The 26,484-nt window shown below is 51.9% G+C and overlaps 3 protein-coding genes across 3 annotated transcripts in view; 2 read left to right on the top strand and 1 right to left on the bottom strand.

Annotated features, from left to right (window-relative positions):
• LOC144101486 (uncharacterized) overlaps window positions 1–21,200 on the top strand; it is a 38,404-nt gene extending 17,204 nt beyond the window's left edge. The window contains exons 7-9 of the mRNA XM_077634665.1: window positions 1,793–1,960; window positions 17,779–17,937; window positions 20,563–21,200. Coding sequence (XP_077490791.1) covers window positions 1,793–1,960; window positions 17,779–17,937; window positions 20,563–20,754 — 519 coding nt within the window. The 3' untranslated portion in view covers window positions 20,755–21,200. The remainder of the gene's footprint in view (window positions 1–1,792; window positions 1,961–17,778; window positions 17,938–20,562) is intronic.
• Window positions 1–26,484, top strand: part of LOC144101480 (uncharacterized) — a 252,786-nt gene that overhangs the window by 79,173 nt on the left and 147,129 nt on the right. The gene's annotated exons all lie outside the window — the stretch shown is intronic.
• On the bottom strand, window positions 9,261–10,701 carry LOC144101482 (uncharacterized). Its single transcript, XM_077634662.1, has one exon. It carries the CDS (start codon window positions 10,340–10,342, stop codon window positions 9,410–9,412), a length of 933 nt encoding a protein of 310 aa, XP_077490788.1. The 5' UTR covers window positions 10,343–10,701; the 3' UTR covers window positions 9,261–9,409.

The raw sequence follows: 26,484 nt of genomic DNA, 5'->3' as shown, positions 1-26,484 counted from the left end.
ATACTCTCGCTATAATTTGCCAAGACTTCGCGCAGCTACAAGGTTGCCTTCGAATATCAAGAAGGAGAAATTCGCACTCCCGACAATGGAGCTGTTTCCAATGCTATTGGCAATGTGAGCGCAAAGGTTATGAAAAAATGGAATAAAAAGAAACGTGTAAACATTGTGTATGTGGCTACATATTTTCCCGCGGTTATTATTAGATAGCATGTGTAAATTGCCAATAGGAATTGCCATTTCAAAAATTTGCTTCCAGTTCGGATTGGAAAACGTTAAACGCTGTACCATACGATACCACTCCATATATCAAACCAAACAGTATGTACCTTACTGTGCCACAGCACACCATACCATACCATACCATTCCATACAATTCCATACCATTCGATACCATACCATACCATAAAATACCATACCGCACCGCACCGCACCACACCATACCGCACAGTGACCGCCGCGGTGTGTGGCTCAGTGGTATATATGGCGCTCGGCTGCTGCCCCGAAAGACGCGGCTTCAATCCCGGCCGCGGCGGTTGAATTTTCATGGAGGCGAAATTATAGAGGCCCGTGTACTGTGCGATGTGAGTGGACCTTAAGGGAGGAGGAGGGTCTTAAAAATAAATTTTTATTAATGAACTCAAAATTATGAAATCTTCAGGGAACATGTATTTTTGCATGCTGATTCCAAATATGTAATATAATTTTATGTCCAACTAGTCCTTGTGCATTTCTGCAATATTTTTGTAACTTATTTGTGAGAGTTTGAAAGAAATTCTGCTGCAGGAAACTTGTTAGGTTGCATGATATTGGTTTCTCTTGACATCAAACTATGTAATAAGGGTAAAATTATGATCCTGCCTGTTGTAGAAGGTGAGATACAGGTTTTTTAAATCATCACGAATACAAGTTCTTCCTGTTTGTGCAGTGGCAAATTAGAAACACTAACTCAACTGCTATAATAGACAGGGTAATAATTTTGACCTTATTGCACATCGCTATGCCAAGACAAGCCAATGGCATGTGTTCTAGCAAGTTCCCTGCAGCAAAAGTTATTTCTAAGCTCTCTGCAAAAAGTTACATAAAATATATTATATAAGTGCACAAGGATTTGTTTTACATAACATTGAACCACATAATATAATCAGCACGTAAAAATACATATTTCCATAAGATTTCGTTATTGTGACTTTATTAAGAAAAAAAAAAACTTTTCTAAGCCCAGTTTCCCCCTTAAAGATCCCCACGTGCCCGAAATTTCTGGAGCCCTTCACTACGGCATCCTCATAACCTGAGTCGCTTTGGGACGTTAAACCCCCTAAACCCAAAAACCCAAACCAAAACCAACACCATACCAAATTATATCATACCATGCCACATAAAATAGCCAGGCTCGTTCTCTACCGCAAGCTCTATCATTTTCCAATTGATAACAGAGTTATATCTCCCGCTCACCGCCATTCATCCCGGACCAGTCATTACAAGAGTGTACACCCGCCGCACGCGCGCACGTTATCGCACCGTCACTCGTTTTTCCACAAACAGCTCAATACAGGAATGATCTGCCTGAAGAAGCGGTTGACCACTCCAGTGCGACAAATTTCAGGACAGCCATTGAAAATTTTCTTTTGTGAAGCCGCCCACCGTTGAAATCGTCTGTGAAGCCACCCGCCCCTCATGTGAAACCCCTGTCGAAGGGGCATTTGAGAACTAAATAAATAAATAAATACTATATCTTACCGCATCTTCTTTCAATGCTCACAGTCAACAAGTTGCCGTCGTTCTCTGTGTGCAGCTGGACATTCTCGCCGAGTTCCCGCACTGGAAGCAAGTGCTGAATCGATCTCGCCTCTGCTTCTCCGTGACCACGGCCATCAACTACGCGCGTAACAGCGTGGACAAGATAGACTTCGTCAAGCCGATCCGGAACAAGGAAGACGTGCAGCGCTACAGCCGCTATCAGGTAAGGGTGTCAGCATAGGGCTCAGCAGCAAGTCCTGCCAAGCGGGCTTATTGGGGCTGGAATTCACACAGGAACCCGAGCTTGACTGAGCTCCTGTGAGCGTTCATGTGAATTTGGTACCAGCCAGAATTCGCGAGTCCATGAGTCCCCCTGTGGAATTGTGATCCCGTGCTGGTTGGATGTTAGCCTTCGTTTTTGACTGCATGAGAGTGATCTTTGATGTGGCTTAACTACTGGAGTGTATAAGCGGGAGTATAAGTGAGTTGACTGTTTGGCTTAGCAGGTTTGACTTGGCAGTTTGGCTTTGCAGTTAACTCATGAGTTTGAGCCAAGGGGATTTGCATCTTAGACTGAAGCTTTGAGTCCAAGCGACGGTGAGCTTTATATTAGGCTGAGATGTTGAGTCAGTGCTTCTGTGGCTGAGTGAGTTGTCAGTGAGGCTAAGTCCTGTAGTCCGTGAGCATGAAGCTTTTCTAGTGTGCTGTTAGGGTGCGCTAATTCCGTACATGAGTACGAGTATAATTTTGATGTTAGTTCCTAACCAACTTGTGTGAGTGGGTTGCTCATGATTAGAGCACCTTTGTCAAGGTCAACACGAATGGTTCTTCACCAGCAAACATTGTGAAGAACCTGGGAAACATTTCCCTGTAGCCGTATGGCTCTGCTCGGGTGGAATATATTAATTATACATTTCACAGAACGGATGTCTACCAGTTTCACCATGACTCTTAATAAGACTGCTACGAAATTCGCCCGACAGGATGTCCGAGCTGTTAATCTTCAGTAAATTACGCTTTAGGTTAAAAACGCCCTTGTTTGGGTGATAGTGTCAAGGTGTTTGGTTATCTTATGAGTGTGTGTTGGCGACACAAGCGCCCTCTCCTGAGGATGTGCGTGCTTTCATTCCTTGATATTGTCGCCGACAAACGTAGGGCGGCACGAAAAAAAAGGGCTTTTGTTAATCCGAAGGCCAGAAACCCAGCAGCGCGCGTTCGAACGGGAACGTCCTCTTCTTCGCTCCCACACGAGCCCAGTCATGCCGCTCGGCCGCATGGCGGCGCTCGCAGTGTGGCATTGCCCCCCTCCTTTCAAGAGGCAAGGGGGATAAAGAGTGTGGAGACACCGAAAGTGCGATGGCGTGTGGCGGCAGCACTGAATGTGAACTCCGGGAGGGGCTAACGGGCGTAATACGGTTTCATGCGGGACACGTGGACGACTTCAGACTTGGGCGGGCGAGAAGACCGGAGAACTCCTTGCGGGTACACTTCATAGTTCACATCGCTGAGTTGACGTAGCACCTCGTAGGGACCGAAGTAGCGCCGCAGAAGCTTTTCAGAGCGACCGCGCACACGTATAGGGCTCCATACCCAGACGTGCTCGCCGGGTTGGTAAATCACCTCCCTGTGGCGGAGGCTGTAACGCCGGGCGTCAGTTGTCTGCTGGTGGCGAATGCGTTGTCGAGCAAGGTGGCGAGCGGCTTCTGCATCGCGAACGAATTGGTCAGCGCCTGGGGCAGACGAGGGGGTACAATCCGGGAGCAACATGGCGTCAAGCATGGTCAGGGCATCTCGGCCATACACCAAACGGAAGGGGGTGAAGCGCGTCGTTTCTTGGAGGGCGGTGTTGTACGCAAACGTGATGTAGGGAAGTATTTCGTCCCAGTTGCGATGGTCAGCGTCGACATACATAGACATCATATCTGTGATGGTCTTGTTCAGCCTCTCAGTAAGTCCATTCGTTTGAGGATGGTAAGCAGTAGTTTTTCTATGACTGGTGCCACTAAGACGGAGGACCTCGTGTGTAAGAGCCGACGTAAACGCGGTTCCCCGGTCAGTTAATACAACCACGGGGGCGCCGTGGCGAAGCACGATGTGGTGAACAAAGAACTGTGCAATTTCAGCCGCGGTGCCACGGGGAAGAGCCTTGGTTTCACAATAGCGGCTTAGGTAGTCCGTGGCAACAACAATATACCGGTTTCCCATGGAGGACACCGGGAATGGGCCCAGTAAGTCCATGCCGACTTGTTGGAATGGGATTTGCGGTGGATCAATTGGCTTCAGAAGGCCGGCCGGTTTTGTCGGTGGTACCTTCCGTCGTTGACACTCACGGCAGGTTCGAACGTAGCGTTGGACGACCGCAGCAAGCCGTGGCCAGTAGTACTTGTGGCGGAGGCGTCCCAATGTTCTGGAAAAACCGAGGTGGCCAGAAGAAATGTCGTCGTGGCATGCAGCGAGAACTTCCTGACGAAGTGCGGTTGGGACAACGAGGAGATACGCAGTTTCGGTCGGGCCGTAGTTTTTCTTGTAGAGGACTCCATCTATTAAGCAATACGACGAAAGTCCGCGAGAGAAGAGTCTGGGCGGAGACGGAGCGGTTCCTTCGAGGTACTCGATTAGAGGCAGCAGTTCGCAGTCGGCCCTCTGGTGGTGGGCAAGGTCGGATGTGGTGACAGCGCCGAGGAAAGCAGAATCGTCGTCGGACTCATCTGGTGGGCACGGAAGAGGAGCTCGGGAGAGACAGTCTGCATCGCTATGTTGCCGACCCGACTTATACACGATGGTGACGTCGAACTCTTGCAACCGAAGGCTCCACCGTGCAAGTCGCCCCGATGGATCTTTGAGGTTCGCAAGCCAGCACAAGGAGTGATGATCGCTGACGACTCGAAACGGGCGGCCGTACAGGTATGGGCGAAATTTTGTGATTGCCCACACAACAGCGAGACACTCCTTTTCCGTTGTGGAATAATTCACTTCGGAACGGGACAAAGTGCGACTTGCGTATGCGATCACGCGTTCCACCCCGTCTTGCCACTGCACAATCACCGCACCGAGGCCCACATTGCTGGCATCTGTGTGCAGTTCCGTGTCGGCCTGCTCGTCGAAGTGGGCAAGGATAGGCGTAGATTGGAGGCGGGCCTTAAGCTCCATGAAAGCTTTTTCCTGATCTTGGCCCCAGAAAAAGGGTTCAGAGTCTTTTGTCAGGCGAGTCAGCGGCTCTGCGAGCTTGGAGAAGTTTTTAACGAACCTCCGATAATAGGCGCAAAGCCCCAGGAAACGCCGCAAGCTTCGTTTATCTGTTGGCTGGGGAAATGCAGCAACGGCGGCGGTCTTTTCTGGGTCGGGGCTAACGCCCTGACCGCTCACAATGTGGCCAAGAAACTTGAGCTCCCGAAATGCGAAGTGGCACTTTTCAGGCTTGAGAGACAGGCCCGCAGAACGAATTGCTTCGAAGACGGCACGCAAACGTTTCAGGTGCTCCTCGAACGTGTCGGAGAAAATCACGACGTCGTCGAGATAGACAAGGCAGGACTGCCACTTCAGGTCAGTTAATACGGTGTCCATCATACGTTGGAACGTCGCAGGGGCTGAACACAAGCCGAAAGGAAGCACCTTAAATTCGTACAGTCCGTCAGGAGTAACGAAGGCGGTCTTTTCTCGGTCACGTTCGTCGACTTCGATTTGCCAATAACCGCTACGAAGGTCGAGTGACGAAAAGTAGGTAGCATGGCGGAGGCGGTCTAATGAGTCATCAATGCGCGGCAGTGGATAGACATCTTTTTTGGTAACGTTATTGAGGCGTCTATAATCTACACAGAACCGTAGGCTGCCGTCCTTCTTTGCGACGAGGACAACAGGTGACGCCCAGGGGCTCGTCGATGGTTGTATGACGTCGTCGTGGAGCATTTCGGCAACTTGGCGGCGGATAGCATCGCGCTCCTTCGACGAAACACGATAAGGACGCTGACATAGCGGTCTCTGGTCACTGTCGACGATAATACGGTGCTTAGTTATTGGCGTCTGGCGAACCTTGGATGTTGATGCAAAACAGTCGCGGAAAGAGACAATAAGGCTTTCCACGCGGCGTTTCTGATTGGTCAGAAGGTCAGGGTTCACGTCGGTCCTAATGGCTGTTGCAGTGTCCTGTTCGGCTATTTCGGGAGCCGTTGTTGATAAGGCACATTGGCCGGCATGTTCGCCAAGTTCTTCAAAATGGGCAATCACCGTGTTTTTCGTCAAATGTTGGGGTTCACAACTAAAGTTTGTCACTAAGAGCGTGGTACGCGCGTGAACAAGGTCGACAAGGGCGCGAGCAACGCAAACTTGCCGAGACAGTAGCAGCGACATATTCGCTTCGGCAATGCCCCGAGTACCGGAGCTGGTATCACACTGGACTGTGACAAACTTGCTTGCTCTCGGCGGTATCGTTGTGTGGTCATCAGAGATGCGTAATGGTGCTCTGTGCGCCTCGGGGTCGGTATCAACGGCTCGCTGTGTCGAAAACGATACCAATTGCTCATGCAGGTTGATGACCGCCCCATACTCTTTAAGGAAGTCCATGCCGAGAATCAGTTCTTTAGAGCACTCTCGTAGCACGGCGAAGGAGCCTGTGAAAGTTGCACCGCGGATCTTTATACGGCTGGTGCAGACGCCAACCGGCGTTACCACATGGCAACCAGCTGTGCGTATCTGCGGCCCATGCCAAGGTGTTAGAACCTTTCTGAGGGTTGCGGCTAGGTTACTACTCATGACAGAAAAGTCGGCTCCGGTATCGACGAGTGCAGATACGTCATAGCCATCGGCGGCAACAAGAATTCCGGCGGCGGAAACAATTGTTTGACAATTTGTCGGCGAGGTTTTTGGTGCCGTCGTCGATGGGGTCGTCGCTGAGGTTGTCGGTGAGGTCGGCGGTGGGATCGTCTTTAAGGTCGGCGGGTGGGGTCGTCGCATAAAATCGTCGGATGGAGGCTGTTCACTGTCTGCGGCAGCAGCGGTCCTACCCCCAGAGGACGCCGTCTTCAGTTTTCCCGGCGTGGGGACGTACCTCTGAACTGGCCAGAGGATGACGGGCGGCCGGGCGAAGAGAACCGCCTTGGGGATGGCGATCGGGACTGGCGTCGCTGCGAGGTCGAAGATTGCACGTTTTCAGCCAAGTACTGTTCGATATCCCGTGGTCTTTCACCGTAGCGTGGTCGAGGTGAGTCAGGTGAAAACCCCCTTAAACCAATCCTGCGGTAGGGGCAGTGGCGGAGGATATGGCCAGGCTCTCCGCAGTGGTAACAGAGCGGCCGATTGTTTGGCGTACGCCAAACGTGCGCTTTGCTCCCGGGGGGCCTGAACTCCTGCCGCACGGAGGGTGCTGTTGCGATTGGCTCCTGCAGGTATTGCACAGGAGCGATGGGGGAAAAGGCTCGCATCGCTGGCCCGGGACTTCGTAGCGCCTCGCTGTACGTCATAACGGAGGGCGCCGGATGTGGAGCTGGGGGTGGCTGCACAACTCGTCGGATTTCTTCGCGGACCACGTCCGTAATGGCAGCGACGCTGACCTGTGGAGCTTCAAAGCGAAGTTTCGCCAGTTCCTCGCGCACCAGGCTTCTTACAAGTTCCCGAAGGTCCTCGGCGGGCAGCGACGTAGGCGTGTACTGGGACTGGGAAGAGGCTGCTACAGTAGCCTGACGTCCGTAGTGGGCGCCCCGTTCCTGTAAAGAGCGCTCGATACCCATTGCCTCCTTGGTGAAGTCGGACACTGTTCGTGGCGGGTCACGGACCAGTCCGGCAAACAGCTGCTCTTTTACGCCACGCATTAAGTGTCGTACCTTCTGGGCTTCGGGCATAGCAGGGTCGGCCCGATTGAACAGTTGCGTCATGTCCTCGATGAACATCGCGACGCCCTCGTTCGGCTGCTGTGATCTCGAGCGCAGGGCGATTTCCGCTTTCTCTTTTCTTTCGCTGCTGGTAAATGTCGCTAGCAGCTCTCGACGAAAAGCCTCCCAGGTGGTAAAGGAAGCTTCGTGGTTCTCAAACCACGTTTTGGCCGAGTCCTGCAGAGCAAAGTAGACGTTGCGCAGCTTGCGCTCGCCGTCCCACTCATTGAAACTCGCCACTCGGTCAAAGCTGGCCAACCAGTCTTCGACGTCCTCGAACCTGTCCCCGTGGAACGGTGGCGGCGATCGAGGTGCGTGAAGGACAAATGGCGGGGCACTCCCGGAGTGCTGACTTGTCTGGCTAGCCGCGGTGGATGTCATGGCCCTTACCGGCGCTGTCAGTTGGCCGAACTCGGGTTGTAGGCCTCGCAGGCGGCGGCTCGCTTTGTGGACGGGTGTTGTGTCCAAGCGTCGCTGATCAGCGTCAGAGTTGCCCTCGGGGTGAGCGTTCATGGAACGATACCCAGCACCTCCACCAAAATGTCGCCGACAAACGTAGGGCGGCACGAAAAAAAAGGGCTTTTGTTAATCCGAAGGCCAGAAACCCAGCAGCGCGCGTTCGAACGGGAACGTCCTCTTCTTCGCTCTCACACGAGCCCAGTCATGCCGCTCGGCCGCATGGCGGCGCTCGCAGTGTGGCAATATGGAGCAAATTCCACCCAACGAGCAAATCCCTCTCTGTGTGTATCGTACGCTTGTTTTCCGCTTGCAGTCGAGCTTTTACGCGCACCCATTTTCCAAATTCATCACACTGTTTGTGTATCACATCGCGGAAAGCTGCATAGCATGCTTTTCAGACGCCTGGAATGTAAGTCCCCCAATTGCATCTTGGCACCTCTCCAGCGATTGCATTAAGACCCTGAACATTTGCTGCTTTTAATGAAGTCCCTCTGTTTGACATTCTTTAAAAGAACCTTCATATCATCAGCGTGATCGGTTGAACGCATTTGCCAGGACGCTGTTAGCCCAGCCGTCCTGGCGTCATAGATTTAAATCACCATAACCATGGCGGTTCAGTAATTTGAAGACTAGCGAGCCGTCGCATCATCTTAGTCCTTGAAGCCAACCGGAAGACAACGAACATTTTCAGGCCGCCACTAAACATTATGGGGTCACTCTGCGTCCAGCCGGCCGGGAAGGCGAGCTTCCGTGCAAGCTACACGCAGGCGTTATTTTAGCACGCAACACGTTTCCCCAACCCGTGGCGCAGAGTCGCAGCCACGGCAGGTCCGGACGAAATAGGCAACGGCAGGGCACGCTAGGAAATAGTTTATTATCCTAACGCGAGGTAAAGCACACTGCGGAAGAATGTTCTATCCGTAAAATAGATGTTCAGTAGCTCACCAAGTCGTTGACGTCGACCGGCGTTGGTGTTCGGGGGCCGGCGGGCAGCGGAAGTGGTCCGTGGGGTAGTTAGGTCAGGTCCGGCGGCGAGAGAGACCTTCCCGCCGCGCGATCACGCCTTTTATCCCCTCGGTCATTGCCTCCCTCGCAGCAAATCGTTACCGTCAAGCTTAGGCGTGCTACCCTCTCCGCAGAAGGCGACGCGCTGCCGTGACGTCCCGTCAGTGCTGGGGCGGAAATGAGCAGAGTCGCGGGGGTGCCTTCTCTCCACATTCCTGGTGGCCAGCGCGCCCGTATAGGTCACGGTCGCCGCTGGCGCGGGGGACGAGGAGGGGATACCCGTGTATCCCACATCCTCCCCTCCTTAAGAAGCCTCCCGAACACAGAAACAGGCACAAAAAGCTTTACTCAATTTCGGTGGACCACAGGTCCAGGTCCATCTCTAGCCCCCCCGCTGGCGTGGCCCCTGCTTCCGTGTCGGGCGCCGGCAGTTCCGCAGCCGCCAGCGCAGGGGCCGGCCGCTTGGGGTCCGGGTCCCGGGCCTCGTCACTCGGGGCAGGAGGCGCCGCTGCCGAAGACGGAGGAGCCACCGCGGCCGAGGGCTGCGAGCCAAGGCTCGGCTCCGGCGGGCCGCCAGCGTGGCGGGCGGCTACCTGCAGGAGCCACTCAACGAACTCGGCCTCGCGGCCCGCTCGCGCCAGCATCTGACGGGCCGCGGCGCTGGGAGTGGCCGCCGCTGGATGTCGCTCGTCTCGGGTCGTGGCCCCGCGCGTCCTCTGGTCGTGCAGGTCCCCCGCCTTGTGGGCTTCCTCGTGTAGCATCACGGCCCCACACGGGCACAGCAGGGTTCCTGGGGACAGGGGTAGGGACACGCCCTCGGCCCGCTGGTCCGCGTCGGCGACGGTGCGCCCCCGGAAGACGTTAAACAGCCTGGCCGGGGGCGTGAGCCTCTTCGCCCTCTCCTGCCGCTTCCACGGCCGCCACGAGACGTAGCCGACCGGCGCGTCCGTTCCGGCCTGGTACGTCCACGTGGCCACGTCCCTGGGCGGCTGGCGCGGGGCCTGCGCTGCTGGCGGCTCCGGGCCTCGGGCTGGCGGGGTGGACAGCAGGCGCTGGCCGAGTGGCGAGCGAGCCGGCGAGTGACCCAAGGTGGCGGGGGAAGCCTGGCGGCGGCGCGGCGACTGCCCGAAGAGGGGGCCCAAGTGCCTCGGGCCAGCACGCCCGGGGCCCGGTGGGGTGGCCGCCGGGTGACAGCGATGCGGCGAGGGGTGCTTTGGGCTTCGTCCGGACGTCGGGGGTGACCGCCGGCGCTTGGGTTGTGCCTGCTTCTTTTCCATCTGCGCTGGAAAAGGTCAACACAGATGTAGCCAGCTCCCGCAGCGCGTGCTGCGTGGCTGTTCGACCCTCACGAGAGTCATGAGGGTTAGCGCAAGTCAGTCTTGCGTGCAACTGATCGGCATGAGCGGCCCGTACGTTCATGCATCTAACGAGACTGCCTGCCGGCTCGCGCCCTCGCTCTAGGCTGCGCAGGCAGATTCTGTTTCTGCCTAGGGCGCAAGTTATAGTGGGACGCGGGGTTCGCCGGCTGATCGCAGATCTCGTTGTCCGACTGCGGCGCGGGTCGGGCTGTGTCCTCTACCCACTCATCTCGCTGCACGTAACGTTTCAGGTCGCATACGTGCACCGGTCCGCCTGTCGGTTTCGACCGCAAGTCCTCGAGCCTGTAAACGAGCGAGGAAAGTTTCTCTCGCACGCGGAACGGCCCGATCCATTTCGTAGTGAACATCCAGGTGCGAGCGGTCGTACTGTGCTTTCTGCTGCGCCCTAGCGGTGCTCAGGTTGCGGCGAGCCTTGCGTAAGGCCTCCGTCATCTTAGCGCGCAGCTGCGTCGCGTACTCAGCTCGTGCTGACGAAGCGACTGGCGTCTTCCTGCTGTCCGATAGAATCCGGTCCATCGGATTTAGCAGCTCTCTACCCAGATTGAGAGAACACGGCGCATACCCAGTCGAGCGGTTAACGGTCGAACGCAAAGCAAACGCGATCTCCGGCAGATAGGAGTCCCAATCTTTGTGCCTCTCAGAGTACGCGACAAGCAAGTGCTTAACGTTGCGATTGACTCGTTCCGTGGGGTTCGACTGAGCATGATAGGTGGTCGTTTTCTTGTGCTTAATGCCGAGTGCAGCGCACGAATCAACGAACACCTTCGCAGTGAAGTAGGACGCGTTGTCCGTTATCAGCTGCTCTGGGAAACCGAACCTGGTGAATACGTCCATCAGCTTCTCCATGATCACTCGTGCCGTCAGCTTTCTAAGGGGGAAAAGTTCAACCCACTTGCTGAAGTGATCCGTGACCACCAGCAAGAACTTGTTCCTACTCGGTGTCATAGGATACGGTCCCATGATGTCGCACGCCGCGATTTGCCAGGGAGTCTGGCTGTTAATCGGGTGCATGAGGCCGGGTGGTCGTCCGCCTCGGGGCTTCACACTTTGGCACACGTGGCACGAGCGGGCGTAGCGTATTACGTCCCTTTTCATGCCAAGCCAGGTAGCAAAGCGACACAACTTAGTGTAAGTCTTGGGGCGGCTTGCATGCCCAGCGATGCACGAGTCGTGAAAGTAGCGTAACAGTGCTGCTCTCAATACTCGCGGTATCACCACCTTGAACGCCTCGTTTGTGTCGTTCTCGGAGGGGATATACCTCAGCAGGACGCCGTCGGAATCCAGCAGATACGAATCCATCGCGCTCACAGCACTACCAGCTGTTTCCCAGCGCTCCGCACCGACAGCAAAACCAGCTGTCTCCTTGTGCGCGGCGGCCCTGCCGCCCGGCTCCCGGAGCCCGTCGAACACCTTTCGACAAAACGGATCCTTCTGCTGAGCTTCGAGCAGCTCCTTTCTGCTGAACACGATCCCCACGGAACTCGCGTAGTCCACGTGGTTCACGCTCTCGCCCTGGATCAACGGTTGGTCCGCGTTCCTTACATGGGCTACGGCTCGGGTCAGTCCCTCGCTCTCCCCGGCTGTCGGGCGGTCGGTCGCGTGACCTTCCTCGCACTGGACAGGCGCTCGCGAGAGTGCGTCAGCCACAGCGTTGTTTTTCCCTTTGCGGTAGCGCACGGTGAAGTCGTAACGCTGCAGCAACAGGGACCAACGCGCTAGGCGGCCGCTCGGCTCGCTGAGTCGTCTCAGCCAGGTGAGCGCCATGTGATCCGTCTCGATCACAAATGTCACCCCATCGACGTGAGCGCCATGTGATCCGTCTCGATCACAAATGTCACCCCATCGACGTAGTAGTCGAACTTACGCAGAGCGAAAACTATCGCGAGACATTCCTTCTCTGTCACCGAGTAGTTTCTCTCTGCCGGCGTCAACGAACGGCTCGCGAAAGCTACCGGACGGAGAACGCCTTCATGCTCCTGAAGCAACACTGCTCCTAAGCCCAGGTCGCTTGCGTCGGTTTGAATCACAAACTCCCTGTTTAGGTCGGGTAGCTGCAACTCAGCCGTGTCAGCGAGCACTTTGGTGAGGTTGCGCAGTGCATCCTCTTGCTCGTGACCCCAACTCCAGCGCTCGCCTTTCTTCAAAAGCTTTGTCAAAGGCGCCTGCAGCGCTGCGCACTCTGGGATGAACTGGCGATAAAAGTTCGCCATTCCCAGGAAGCGCCTGAGTCCGGCTATATCTGTGGGCGACGGAAACTTAAGCAAAGCCTCAAGCTTATCGTCGCACGGCAGAATGCGGCCTCTGTCGATCGTGAACCCCAACAGTGTTATTCGGGTCGCGGCGATCTGTGCCTTCTTCGGGTTCAAAGTGATTCCCGCGGACCTCAGCCTCTCTAGGACGTCCCTCAAGTGGCACAGGTGTTCCTCGAACGTTTTCGAGTACACCACGATGTCGTCTAGGTACGCGAGCGCATGTTGCCACTTCGCATCTCCCAGAACACGGTCCATTAGGCGCTGATAAGTAGCGGGTGCTCCTACCAAACCAAAAGACATTCTCTTGAACTGGAAAAGGCCTCTGTGACAAGTGAAAGCAGTTTTCTCCTTGTCCCGCTCATTCATTTCAACCTGAAAGTATCCGCGGCTAGCATCGAGCGTTGTGAAGTACTTCGCCCCACCTAGGTTGGACACTAGGGAAGAAATGGTGGGTAGAGGGTAGGCGTCTTGCCTCGTAACCTCATTCAGCTTGCGGTAGTCCACGCAAAGTCGATATGTATCGTCTTTCTTTGGAACCAAGACTACCGGGAAGCCCCAAGGGCTGTTAGACCTCTCAACAACGCCAGTGTCGATAAGTTCGTCTAAGGCGCTGTCCAGTGCTTTTCTCTTGGCCAAGATAATTGGTCTAGGGTTGCACTTCCAAGGCAGTGCGTCACCCGTGTCTATTCGGTGCCTGACTAGGGTAGCGAGGCCCGGACGGTCAGTGAATGTCGCGTTGTACTCGTAGAGGAGCGATGACAAACGTGCCTTCTCCCTCTCCGTCACGCTGTTCACTTCCGACAACAAGGGGTGCGCTGACCTTCCCTGCGCGGCAGAGCAGCTTTCTACCGCGGCAACCTTCTCTCTGCCCTCTCCCTCAGCGGCGATGGTCCGCTCGCCTCCTGGATCTCGGGCTGGCGCGGTGGATTTGTCACGGTCTCCCCCCGCTCGCGCCGCGTTCGGAGTCTGAATGGTCTGCGACACCGCGGGCGCTTTCGCGAAAGGCTTCAAGGCGCCTGATGTGCGCTCCCTGTAGCCTCCGCTGCTGATGTCTATCACAATACCTGTCTTGGCTAGGAAGTCTCGTCCAAGAATTACAGGAACGGATAAACAGGGAAGATGAACGAGGCGTTGTCGCCGCACGCGTCTTTCCCAGCGAACCACTATCCTAGCTGCACCGCTTGATTGCGCTGTGCCGCTCGCGAGGCGAAAAGTGGTATCGCACTCTCTCAGCCGGATTTTGTTCTCGCGGAGATGGTTTAACACCTCGTCACCGAACAAAGAAGCGCTTGCTCCTGTATCTAGTAACGCGGTGAATTTCTTTCGAGCTATTGTTAGCTCAATGAACGGCGCTGACAGGTCAACAGATTTTCCTACGCGACATGCCAAAGGCGCTAGCAAACCGGGGTTTTCTGTGCACGCCGCGCGGAATCGAAGGGCGATCACCGGCGGCTTTGGCCGTTTCCCGACCGTGTTTGGTCACGGGCGGGAGGGCGGCCACACTCGCGGGCGAAGTGTCCCGGCTGGTCGCACCGGTAGCAACGGTTGCCCGGGCCCCGACGGGCTAGGCGCTGGTCGCCCCGTTCCGGTCGGTCATCTCGAACTCGCGGCGCGGATGGTGGGGGCCGCGTGTCGGCCTCGCGATCTCGCCTCGGTTCATTCCGCTCTGCGGCAGCGTGTGCTGTTCGCAACGCGTAGCTGAATGGGTCCAAAGCGCGGTCGGTCAACTCCCAACCCCTTGGGACACGCTCGTCAGCAAACTGTGCTGACGCTTCAGCTCTAGATGGACTGCGCGCTGAGCTGGCATTCCACGCGCAGCGCGGCTCAAGTGACAGCGATGCGGGTGGGGGCGGCCGATACGCTCGCGCAGAGAGGATGTCTCCCTGAATGCGCTTCGCCTCAGCTGCCAGCTCATCCAAATCTCTGAACCTGACTCCTCTCAGGTAAGCCGTGAAAGTCGGGTGCGCTTGTCTCGTGACACGCTCAACTTTCTCCGTGTTCGTGGCGCGAGGGTCAGCGAGGCGATAAAGTTCGTCCATCGCTCGGACGTACTCTAACAGAGACTCGTCGGGGTGCTGGGTTCGGAGCTCCAGCTCTCTCCTCAAACGCCACTCATAGTTTGCGGGAAGGAATTCGTCGCGGAAGCTTGCGCAAAACTCCTCCATTGTCCTCGCTCGGTTGCCGGCTAGTCGGTACCAGCGGGCCGCTTGCTCCGTCAAAGAAACAGGCACAACACGCGCGAGCATTTCGGCGTCTGCGATTCCTGTCACTTGCTGATAATGCAGCAGACGGTCGAGGTACTCATTTGCTCCCGCAATGTCGTGGTACCCCGTGTAGGTAGGCAAGTCTATCCTAACACGTGGCGACTGGGCCGGGGCTTGCAAATTGTTTTGCAAAATACCCGCTAGACTCTGCATAACCTGCATTGCGTTCTGCAAGAGCACCTCGGATGATTGCGGACTAACCCCCCCGGAGTTGGGCGCAGCCGCTGATGGCGTCGAATGATGTGGCCTAGCCGCCTCATTGTTCGCGCCGCGGAGCGGCGAGGCGCCCGATGTGGAGCCCCCCATGCCAGGCCTAAGTCCTACCAACGCGTCAGGGGATGTTACTCGGCTATTCCGCGTGGAACGCCCAAGATTCACAAATTCAAACCCTTCCAACGGCGCGTCAAGTAGGGAGCCCTGGTTATGTGCCGCTGGCTCTGACAGCATAAACAAAGACTGCAAGTCACTCCTGTCGGCTGCCATCCTTTGTTAGGGCGACGGTAGTCGTTCGCTCCAACAAAGGTCACTGCTCGATTGCCTAGTTCGCCCCACGTTCGGGCGACAAGATATGGGGTCACTCTGCGTCCAGCCGGCCGGGAAGGCGAGCTTCCGTGCAAGCTACACGCAGGCGTTATTTTAGCACGCAACACGTTTCCCCAACCCGTGGCGCAGAGTCGCAGCCACGGCAGGTCCGGACGAAATAGGCAACGGCAGGGCACGCTAGGAAATAGTTTATTATCCTAACGCGAGGTAAAGCACACTGCGGAAGAATGTTCTATCCGTAAAATAGATGTTCAGTAGCTCACCAAGTCGTTGACGTCGACCGGCGTTGGTGTTCGGGGGCCGGCGGGCAGCGGAAGGGGTCCGTGGGGTAGTTAGGTCAGGTCCGGCGGCGAGAGAGACCTTCCCGCCGCGCGATCACGCCTTTTATCCCCTCGGTCATTGCCTCCCTCGCAGCAAATCGTTACCGTCAAGCTTAGGCGTGCTACCCTCTCCGCAGAAGGCGACGCGCTGCCGTGACGTCCCGTCAGTGCTGGGGCGGAAATGAGCAGAGTCGCGGGGGTGCCTTCTCTCCACATTCCTGGTGGCCAGCGCGCCCGTATAGGTCACGGTCGCCGCTGGCGCGGGGGACGAGGAGGGGATACCCGTGTATCCCACAACATCGATGCAGAAACCAAAAGCTGTGCTTTCGTCTGTAGTGTCGCAAAACTTTCCGAGATTTCGATGTCATTCACTCAGCTTTCTGCCGCCACCTGGTTCTGTTTTGTCCACCGGCTGTTTTTCCTTCGCATTACACGACCTGTCCCTGAGCTTTCTGCTTCATTTCAGCTAAGATATTAACACGCGTTGGCTCCTTGGTCCACTATGCTCTAATCCCATGTATTAAGGTTTTACCAATGCCTTCTGTATCTGTAATGTGCACTAAACTGGGATGACTAACGTAGTTCGGGCCGGTGTTTTCTAACGATACACAGTGTGATTCGCTCCTCTGCCAGTTCACGATTTGCATCTGGGACGCCAAAACGGCTTTGGTTGGCAGCCTGCGAGCAAAGCTGTTCGCCAGGTCTGGGATCGAAGACGGGGTTGGAACAACAACAAAGAGCTTGTTTGTGTTTTCCGCCCCATTGTTGATTGCTGTAGTGACGCACAATGAACACTTAGCAACTGGCTCAAATTTCTGCTTTGATCTACAATGACGAGACTGCTAGTGCCCGTGGATGTAGTATTGTCGAATAGTACTTGCACAGTACAGTGTGAAGCACTTCCCGCACTCATGATAGCCACAGAAATTTCTTCCGCAGCAAGAGGACAGTCTCTTGCTTAAGCTTTTGTTTGGTTATCCAAACACAGAACCCATCACGTCAGATGAAGTTGTAAAGTTTGGCTTTTAAAGGACGTGAGAATATGTGTGCTTATTTCGGTTACTGCTATGGTTTTTTTAGCGCAGATATATAGGAGACTGTGAGCAACAGCCTATTATTACCAACTGCTGTTTTTTTTAAGTCTTCATTTGGAATAAACCTTTCGAACCCGGACGCCGCCTAGTTGTTCTCCGGAGTCCTGTGTGCACTTGGCGTTAGCACACCCTGCATCTTTGCCTACAGCAGCCAAGCTAGCAATACCGCTTCGTTCAGAGAGCGTTTACTAGCACGAGCTGCACACAGGATCGAGGGTAGGAAGAAAATTGAGAACTCGTTTGTTGGAAAAGAAATAATACCAGAATTGCATTACTAATGAATTCCTGAAAAGGATGTTAGGGGTTGTCTATAAAGTGCTTGAATTATGTAGAGTATAGGCCAACGAGCGTTCATGCCGCGTACAAGACCTCAAAAGCGAGCCGATAATTTACAGTGCAATTTTTAAAACTACTGCTTCCGCGTCTCGCAGCGACCTACGGTGCTGGGCTTCCGCCCGAATCCGCGCTCGTTACGTCAGCATCCGCGCTCTTTACGTCATGTAGCGCTCGTTACGTCAGCAGCGGAGTGCTTTCATTGGTTCTCGCGCGTCGGCAGTCGGCGGAGGGGGCGAGTGCGAGCGGCCGCCGGAGGAGCGGCGACATTTCAGCATGGAAAATGCGACGAGAGGAGAAAGAAAGGCGCGAAGACGCGAAAATTCAAATTTCGACTACAGATAACGGCTTCTACAAAACGCATTTAATTATATCATGCTGGAGGATATTTGTGAAGCGGCGTCCTTTAGCATCAAGGCACATCGCACCTTTGTTGAGAACCCCTTTCACAGCACCTTTAAGCACTTCATGATGCTGCATTGGAAGAAGTAATTAACTTTACGCGCTTTCGGATGTCCCCTTGCGCAGTTTACCGCGGGCAACAACACGGTCAGGTATCCGGTGGTGGAAAAGAGCATGGCCTACGTGTTCGACAACAACACGCACACCCACATCTGGCGCTTGGTTCGAGGCGGAGTATTGCTGAGCTTCTTCGCCTACGATGACGGCAACACGCTCGGGTACAAGGTGAGCCGGCCTGCCTGAAGTTGTCGCCGAGCAGCCCTGAAACACATTTACGGTGACAGCTCTAAAAGGGCTTTTGATAGCCATTCGTACGAAATTATGCCATTGTCACGTGGCCAGAGACGTAGCTGCAGCGACATTAATGAAACCCAGTGACCCTGGTGCCGCCCTTATAAAAATTGTCTATAGAGTGTCTATACACTTCTTATAGACTCTATTGCCTTCCTATAGATATTTTTTCTTGTCTATTCATAGTCTTTAGACTGTCTACTTAATGTTTACTAAAATTGTATGGCCATAAATCTGCACAATGTCTATAGACAGTATATAGGATTTGTTTTGCTTATAGACGGTTCACTAGGGATTGTCTATAGTGTGTCTATAGACTATGTAGGCAGAAGTTTATGAGGAGTCTATAGGCTGTCTGAAGAAATTTTTCTAAGGGCGGAGCCCCTCATTTGATCCTCCCTTCCCCTGGCCGAGTTGTTACAGTCTACTAAAGGTCTGCTAAAAGTGTATGGCCATAAATCTACAGACTGTCTATAGACTTTCCATAGGATTTGTTTTGCTTATAGACTGGTCTGTAGGTTTTGCCTATAGTGTGTCTATAGACGTTATATACAGAAGACTGTGGAGAGTCTATAGACTGTCTAAAGAAACTTTTGTAAGAGCCTGAGCCCTTCACTTCATCCTCCCATCCCCAACCGCACAGTCTTTACTTTCACGGAATGCCATATATGGTGACGTCATATAGCCTCCTAGCCACATTGGCCCCATTGACGTGCAGTGCGGCACATTATTGTATATATTTCAAGTTCAAACTTATTCGGTAGCGCGAACAATATTATTTGGTACAATTAAATCAGCACAGAAAGACGTCCCCTAGTACACGACTGTCGGGGGGACCTATTAGAGCAAAGCGAGCGGTGTGAACTGCCGAACAATGGAAAGCAGTGTATCAACCAATTCGCATAAAAATACAACCTACGAAAAGAGACGAAAACAATAAGTGTAAAAAACACAACCAAAGGTGTATACAGTAACAACTTAGGTACGTAATACAGACAAAATAAAATATTAAACAAGGGTTATTACTGTTCGAACATGTGAACTGCACAACATATGGAATAAATATTCTTTAATACGATGATTAAATGAGTGCACACTAAACGATGCTTTAATTTCACATGGTAAAGTTTCCAACTGGATATGCCAGCAAACATTGCAGTAAATTTTGCGTAATTAGTGCTCAATTTAGGCAAAAGAAGATCATTACGCTGTTGAAACCTAGTAGGATAGTATTTATAAGCTGATTAGTAAAGCCATAAATATGAGAGTGATGATTGATTAGCTTGTACGTAATGATGGCTAATTTCACAGCGAATGATTGTTAAACTGGAAGTATGCGCATGCTGTGATAGAGGGGCAAAGAGTGTGTTTGAAATGAACTGATTGACATGAGCTTGATGGCTTGATTCTGAAGGCGCTGATGTCTTTCGATGTGTGTGAATTAGGTATTTCCCCAGCACGATAAAGAGTCACTAACGTGACTATGGATGTATGCTTAATATAATGTAAGTATGATGTGCGGCTTATATGCACTTGTTTTGATTATGATATCAATGCCGAACTAAAGGTGATTCCTTCTAATGAATTTTTTAAAAATTAACTGTAGTAAAACCGAGTGGCCAGAGCGCTTCGTAAGCACGGAACTCGTGTTCATGGGCAGTCAGTAGATTTAATGGCACGTCTCTAGAAACTGCGCTGTGTCTATGAGGGCAAGCTGGTGTTTAAGAGGTTATGGTGCGAGCACCATGTCACGACATCGAACCCCGAGTGCGACCTCTCCTTTTCATGGTGGCTAAATGAGAAAGCGCCGTACGCTTTGGAACGTTAACGCTCATAAAAAGACCCAATGTGGTCGAAATTTCTGCGTTAACTATCACTGAGCTCCAGTTTAAAAAGCAGTTAGCTATCTTCGTAAGGTGCGCTAACCGTTGCAATGCCAAATTGTTCTGTTAAGCTGGAGAATTTCCTGCAGACCCGTAGAAATTCACAAACCTATATTTAGAGGGAATATGGGCCTCATCAAGCTTCGCTGCTTCGGCTTTTTACCCATGTTCTCAACATTGATTACGCGTGATGTCAAATAATTCTGTCTGTCCCTCAGTATCGGGGACAAAAGTCTGCAGGACGCACGAAAAGATATATTCACACATTCAGGTGTGATATTTTTCAGCTGTCAGCTCATTCACTGCCACATAATTGAGCTAGGGGGTCAAACTATCCTTTCCAATAGTGTGGTCTCGATTCAGCATCTATTGACAGAGCCGTGGGCTTCAAAGGATGTGTCCTGGAGGCCCTTGTCTCCGATAGTACAGTCGACCACATGCCAGTAAAGTGCTAGAACGGCGCTCTATTTTGTGTATTTGTAGCAGTCGCTCATATTAGGTGGGCCCGATATAGATTTTAAAGAAATTAGGCGTTGAACTCGGTCAATGGGAGCATGCATGCACTGTCGCGTCTTGTTTGGAGCCCTAGGCTGCTCCTAGATGGCGCAAGCGTACTCCAACGTTAGAGCGCTTTAGGCCGTGTGTGGACGACCCTACATGTAATGTTGCACTGCAGGTGAAGGAGATGTTGAAGGCCTACCCCGACGACCGGTGCGTCGTGTTCGACGACCTCGGCGAGGACGGCACCGCCGCCAGCTTCACGGTCAACGGCATGAAGTACGAGTTCAAGACATACGACATGCTCAAGGCCGTGCTCAACGCCTTGAACGAGACCTCAGTGATCCCACCTACAACCTCCACTCCCTAGTACGAGCTGCCGAGACTGAGTCGGTGGCGGTGCATGTGGCACCTCCGCTGCTGCTTCCCTCCACAATTTCAGCTCTTCACCCACTGCAGCTTGCGCGCGCCATATAGACGGTTTGATGGAGTAACCGTCTCTGCCCTCACCAGCATCTCCATTACCCTTTATCCAAACATCACCCACACTCACTCTCGATGATCTCGTCAAGGCCTTTGATTTGCTTTCTTTACTGATTAGCGATAGACTTCCGCTCTGCAGAGGTTCGTATTATTCGAGACTCTCCTGGACTCACACACCCCCACCCCCCTCTATCTTTTCGAGGTAGGACCCTGATGTGTTTAGTTAGTGTACCGGTCACTTAGTAGCCCTCCCTCTCGGTGGCCTGTGTAGCTAGGCTCAGCGGCAGCGTGATTTGGGCGCCGCTAGCAATTATAGCAATTTGTATTAGATTTACTTGCAAAACTTGAATCTGCTGAGTTAATAATTTGACATCATGGCTTCATTCATTTGTAAATTTTTTGCTCTTCATGAGAACCTGCGCTGCAACAACGGCTTCTCTGTTACCGCTTCTGAGACCCTATATATTTTGTTTTGGCATCTTACTAGGGCTGTGTTCGTGCCGCAATAAAGGTGCCAAATTGTTTATGGTGGCTTCGCAGCAATATTTGGTGTGTTGGAGTGGGATGACTAAAGTGGGTGTGCGGGCGTGCGTTCACTGAAACGCCGAAAAAAAGGTAGCGTAAGGATAGCATCATCATAGCTTGGACGGCGTCAAGCATGTCACCAGTCTATGGACAATGTGTAAACTCAAGTCTATAAAAGCCTTATTTACCTGTAGTCTATAGACAGTTCATAGACTATCCATATCATAAGTCTGTAATAGCCTTAACTGCCTTTTGTTCATAGACGGTCTATAGACTATCTATAGAGTGATGTCTGTAACAGTTTTAATTTCCTTTTGTTTATAGATAGTCTATAGGCTATTTATAAACCACAGCCTATTAAAAATCTCAGCTCCTTTTTGCCTGTATACAATCTAAACACTGCCTTTTGACTACGTCGTCAAGATTTTTGCTTCTTTTTGCTCTGTATTTCAAGGGGAACTGTATGCATCGGGTGACCGCAAATATAGCTAGAGTCCTCCACCTTCTTTGCTATTTCCGGAATTAAAAAAAAACATTGAATGAGGCCACTGAAAAGTGCTCCTGTATATTGTTTCTCGAAGCCTCGATAAGCTCCATTTCGTTGTACAGCGACGTACATTGTCAATACAAATAAAGAATATTTAATATTAACAGTTAAAGCGAAGAAAGGCAGCTATTTGTGAAGTAAGGGTGCCCGCCAACTATACGACATCGAACAACACGCTCTTCCTTAAGGAACCGCTTGAGACAATTTAATTCCACCTTTCGATCGTTGCTCTCCAACGCGGTAAACTCGGAAACGTTTCATTGGCGATTCCACATTTATGTTTTAAACTTACTGAAAAAAAAAATGGGGAAAGACGGATTTGAGAATTCAAGGATGCGCCCATCTCTTAGAAACACCGTTAGAAGAGTCTCAAAGAGCATGGTCCTCTACGCGATTAACATCTGCCATTTATGCCTTTGAAGTTTTATTAAGGCGAAAAAGTGCAGCGACACAACAATCGCAAAGCCAGTATTTTTTCATTTCTCCCCATACACCTGCTGCATCGGAGCCAATGCCGCGCTGATGTCACCCATATCAGTTTTCTAAACACAAAGCATCTTGTTACTCGAAAAGTGTGGGACATACTATTCGGTAGGAAAGACTGCACGTATGGACAAAGCATTATGGTTTCGGTTTTGTTTTCGCGAAAACAATACAGTTTTTAAAGCGCCAGTGGAGAATTTAAGCTTATAAATCAATTGCCCTCTTTGGTCTTGGATACCAGATCAAGCTACACACGGCAAGGGCGCGAATGGTAAATATACAATCATGAAATGGTTTTTGTTTCGCGTTTCACCCATTTTACCGCTAGACGGCAGAAAATCATTCGAGCGCAAACAACTGTGTGCGGCTGTGTCGGGGGTGTTGGTGTCGTTGGTGTCTTCCCTCGAGGATTACGTTTTCATCGAAATCCAACTTAATCTTCCACTTACGGTAAGTGTATACAATTATGTTTTAATAATTTGCTCTCCTAAACCACTCTAAGCAGAGCTGTGTGTGCAGAACACATTATCTGCGCCCCGACAAACTTCCTGTCCTCGTTTGTAAGCGGCGTTATCTGCAGCGGAAACCATCGGGTTCTTGACTAACGCCACTTATGTCTGTGCCGCTATATCTTTCCTAACGCGCGGAAAGGCAGTCAGTGCGGAACCCGTGATGGTAAGCCGCTCCTCGCGAGCTGTCTACTGGCTTTTTCGTGTTGCAAGGTAGATAAGATCGCTTAGCCCGTGAATGACGGCCGGAATGGAACTATGCATTAGTTAGCACCGTGTGAGATCGATTATTTTTTTTTGACGCCGCCCGAAATGCACACTCGCGTTGTAAGGTGCGCACGTTTATTTTTTTAATCTGTGTTATTGACTCTAAAGGTCATATAATACTGTTCATTGAGAGGCGTGCAATGATTGTTACTTGTAGACGCTCGCTCAGCGCGCGTCGTGGACGGTGACTTTTCACCAAATATTCTTTGTAACGCTATAGACTGGAGCGCGGGATGTTTGTCGAAGTTTTAGTGAAGCGGCGCTGGAGGAATGCTTACAGTGTGATTCCTGAATCAAACTCGTTGCCGGCGCGAACGACCAGCGTTTACAAACCTCGTGAGGAGCCTCCGAGTTGCATCCCGTCTCCCCTTTCTTATGACACGTATGGATTCGTCCATCCATGTTATCCGAACCGCTGTCCTGCAGGCTCTTCATTTTGACAGCTGAGTAAAGGTCGCCTCGAAGAGAGAAGGCTTACATTTCGCCCCGAGAGGCCCGCCATGAACCCCGCTCACGCGGGCACAAAGTTCAGCGAAAGGATTTGTGCGAGAGGAAGCGAATGCGTTTCTGATGTAGGACTGCTTCATTAAGAAAACGCCAATTTAACTCGGCGCTTATCTGCCCAAGAGAATGCACTTTGGCTCGCGCTGTGTTATTATGACTGCGCTTGTTGATGAAGTTAATTGTCTCATTTAAGTAGTTTCTACTTTGAGCTCGTTCGTTGATTTCCATGATATTTCTAGCAGCGTTAGGTTAGCGTACCTGCATGCAAGAACGACCTCCTTACTGCTCCGTTCGGTCTGCAATTGAAGGAAAACCTAAGCGAATTTGCGACGCTGTTTCATCGTGAAAGTAATGCCTGTGTTTCAAGCTCGCCTCTGCTTTTGAAACGGCGCAGCTGCAGCCATGATGTCTTGCTTGCATGGAAGCGATTCAACCCGCTTGTTTCAAAGAGCGCGCGCTGTTGTATGGCAGTGCTGTTCCCTATTTGTGCTTCAATTTATGGGCGCAAAACTGTGGCGAACTGGTTCGCAGTCTGCCTGGTAGGTTTTGTATGGCTTGCGCCCGTTAGATTATCGTCGTACGTACTAGCCTTCACGCAGAGAATTTTGCAGAACTTTTTTAATAGCGGCTATAAGAATATATATTTTGCAGTATTCTCTTGTTTGGATCCCGGTGTAACGAGTCTTGAATGTGCATTTTATGGAGGTGTCACTTTCAACAGCTCGTACTGAGCCAGTGCTGGTATGTGGCAATTCTTCGGAGTGTTCTGCTCCAATGTAAAAGGAATGCCATACAGAGATTTGTATTGACAGTGCAGTGGGAGAGATCTCTAAGGATTATGGGTCCTTTTTACAATGTTTTGGGAAAACCATTTAGAATTTGTCAACGCGATGACTCAGTGATTATCGCGTTCTTCTGTTGACCTGAAAGACGCAGGCTCGGTCCCGGCTTCGGCGGTCGCATTTTTTTGGAGGCGAAATGCTAGAGGCTCGTGTACTATGTGATGTCGGTGCACGGTTAAGAACACCAGGTAGTCGACATTATCCGCTGTCCTTCGCTACAGTTTTACTCATAACCTGAGTCACGTTCTGTCTTTGAACGCCATGAAACCAAATGAAAATGATCAAGATTACCTTTAAAGAATGGGATGGCCGCAAGGTTGTAATGCACGTATGTAGAGATGCTTTGTATATTTTTTTAGCGATAGCTACATTAAGGTAGCATTTCGAGCCTTCAACGTGGCGGCGCCGTGGCTGCGCCGTCACGCTGTCACGTGGTTGGTCACGTGGTTCGGAGCAGCTGCCGGCGGCTCGGCGCCGTGGCTGATCACGTGGTTCGTCACGTGGTTGGTAACGTGACCTAGTTCCACTAGGCCAGCTGTAGCTATCGCGTCACTTTAGGTTTAACCAGAGATAAACCACCGCCAATTTTTCTGCTGCCCTTATATAATTTCTTCCTTTGCGCTGTACAGGTAAGCATGTCGGGATGATTGAGTGCACACAACCGGCCGCCGGAATGATTTTAAAGCAACTTGCCAGACCATTATTTTGAACATTTATTTCTAGCTGCCGCGTTGACTCAGTGGTTATGGCGCTCGGCTGCTCACCCGAAAGACGCGGGTTCGAACCCGGCCGCAGCGGTCGCGTTTCTATATGGAGGCGAAATTCTAGCGGCCCGTGTACTGTGCGATGTCAGTGCACATTAAAGAACCCCAGGTGGTCGAAATTTTCGGGGCCCTTCACTACGGCGTCCCTCATAGCCTGAGCTGCTTTGGGACGCTAAACCCCCATCAACCAAACAAAGCCATTTATTTGTATAATGTGGTGCATTCTTATGATGCATGTATTGCACATTAGAAGACTGGGTAGCTTGGAAAAATAATAAATTTCTAAGTGAATTGTTTGTCATGTCATTTGTGGAGACCGTGTGTTGACTTTTTCAATGGTCGTAGACAGTCTATGGACTGTCTGTAGAGAGTGGTCCGCTGAAAGTTTGGTAGACAGAGGTTTATAGACAAAGGTCTATAGCATTGACAGGCCGTAAATCTTTGAACTGTATCTAGACAGTGGAGTATAGTCCTATGTCTACCGGACCAGTAGACTTGTCTGTAGATTGTACAGAAATCTACAGGATGGGTATAGCTACAATGTATACATCATCTATAGAGTGTCCATAGACTTGTGTCTTTTAAACTCTAAGTATACATTTGTCTATAGACAAGTCTACTAAAAGTGTATGGTAAGAAATCTATAGATTGTCCCCGCAGGGGGGGGGGGGGGGGGGGCGTCTCTATCCGGCAGACGTTGGTGAGTGACGACACCGCGGATTCCCGGGCATCCGCAGGGACATCCCCGCAAGGGGATGATTGTGAACAGTGCATCACCACGGACCTGAGCACAAGCGTTTCGCCGTGCGTGGCATCGCCGTGTCCGGGGAAAAGGGGCTCCTGGTGGTTGAGCCGATTCCGAGCGTTTGGACCTTTAAGGCCCTTCGGCGGAGGCAACACAACACTTTATTTATTTTATTTATTTATTTATACATACTGCAGCGCAATTATATGCGCTACGGCAGGAGGGGGAAAACACACAAAAATGCAAGGAAACAAAATGCAGCAAAATGTACAAAGTGAGCACTACAAGAAGTTAAAATCACAAATGAAATATCAAACAAGAAAGGAACTGTTAACGACAGGGTAAGAATACACAGCTATTATGCGTCTTCAACGGCAGTTACAAAGTTTTGAAATGGACAAGAACGAATGGACCCGGGTAGAGAATTCCAG

Source organism: Amblyomma americanum, chromosome 8 (genome assembly GCF_052857255.1).
Source record: "Amblyomma americanum isolate KBUSLIRL-KWMA chromosome 8, ASM5285725v1, whole genome shotgun sequence".
Lineage (NCBI taxonomy): Eukaryota > Metazoa > Arthropoda > Arachnida > Ixodida > Ixodidae > Amblyomma > Amblyomma americanum.
Note: the sequence above shows the minus strand (reverse complement) of the source record. Positions and strands in the feature narration are given on the sequence as shown.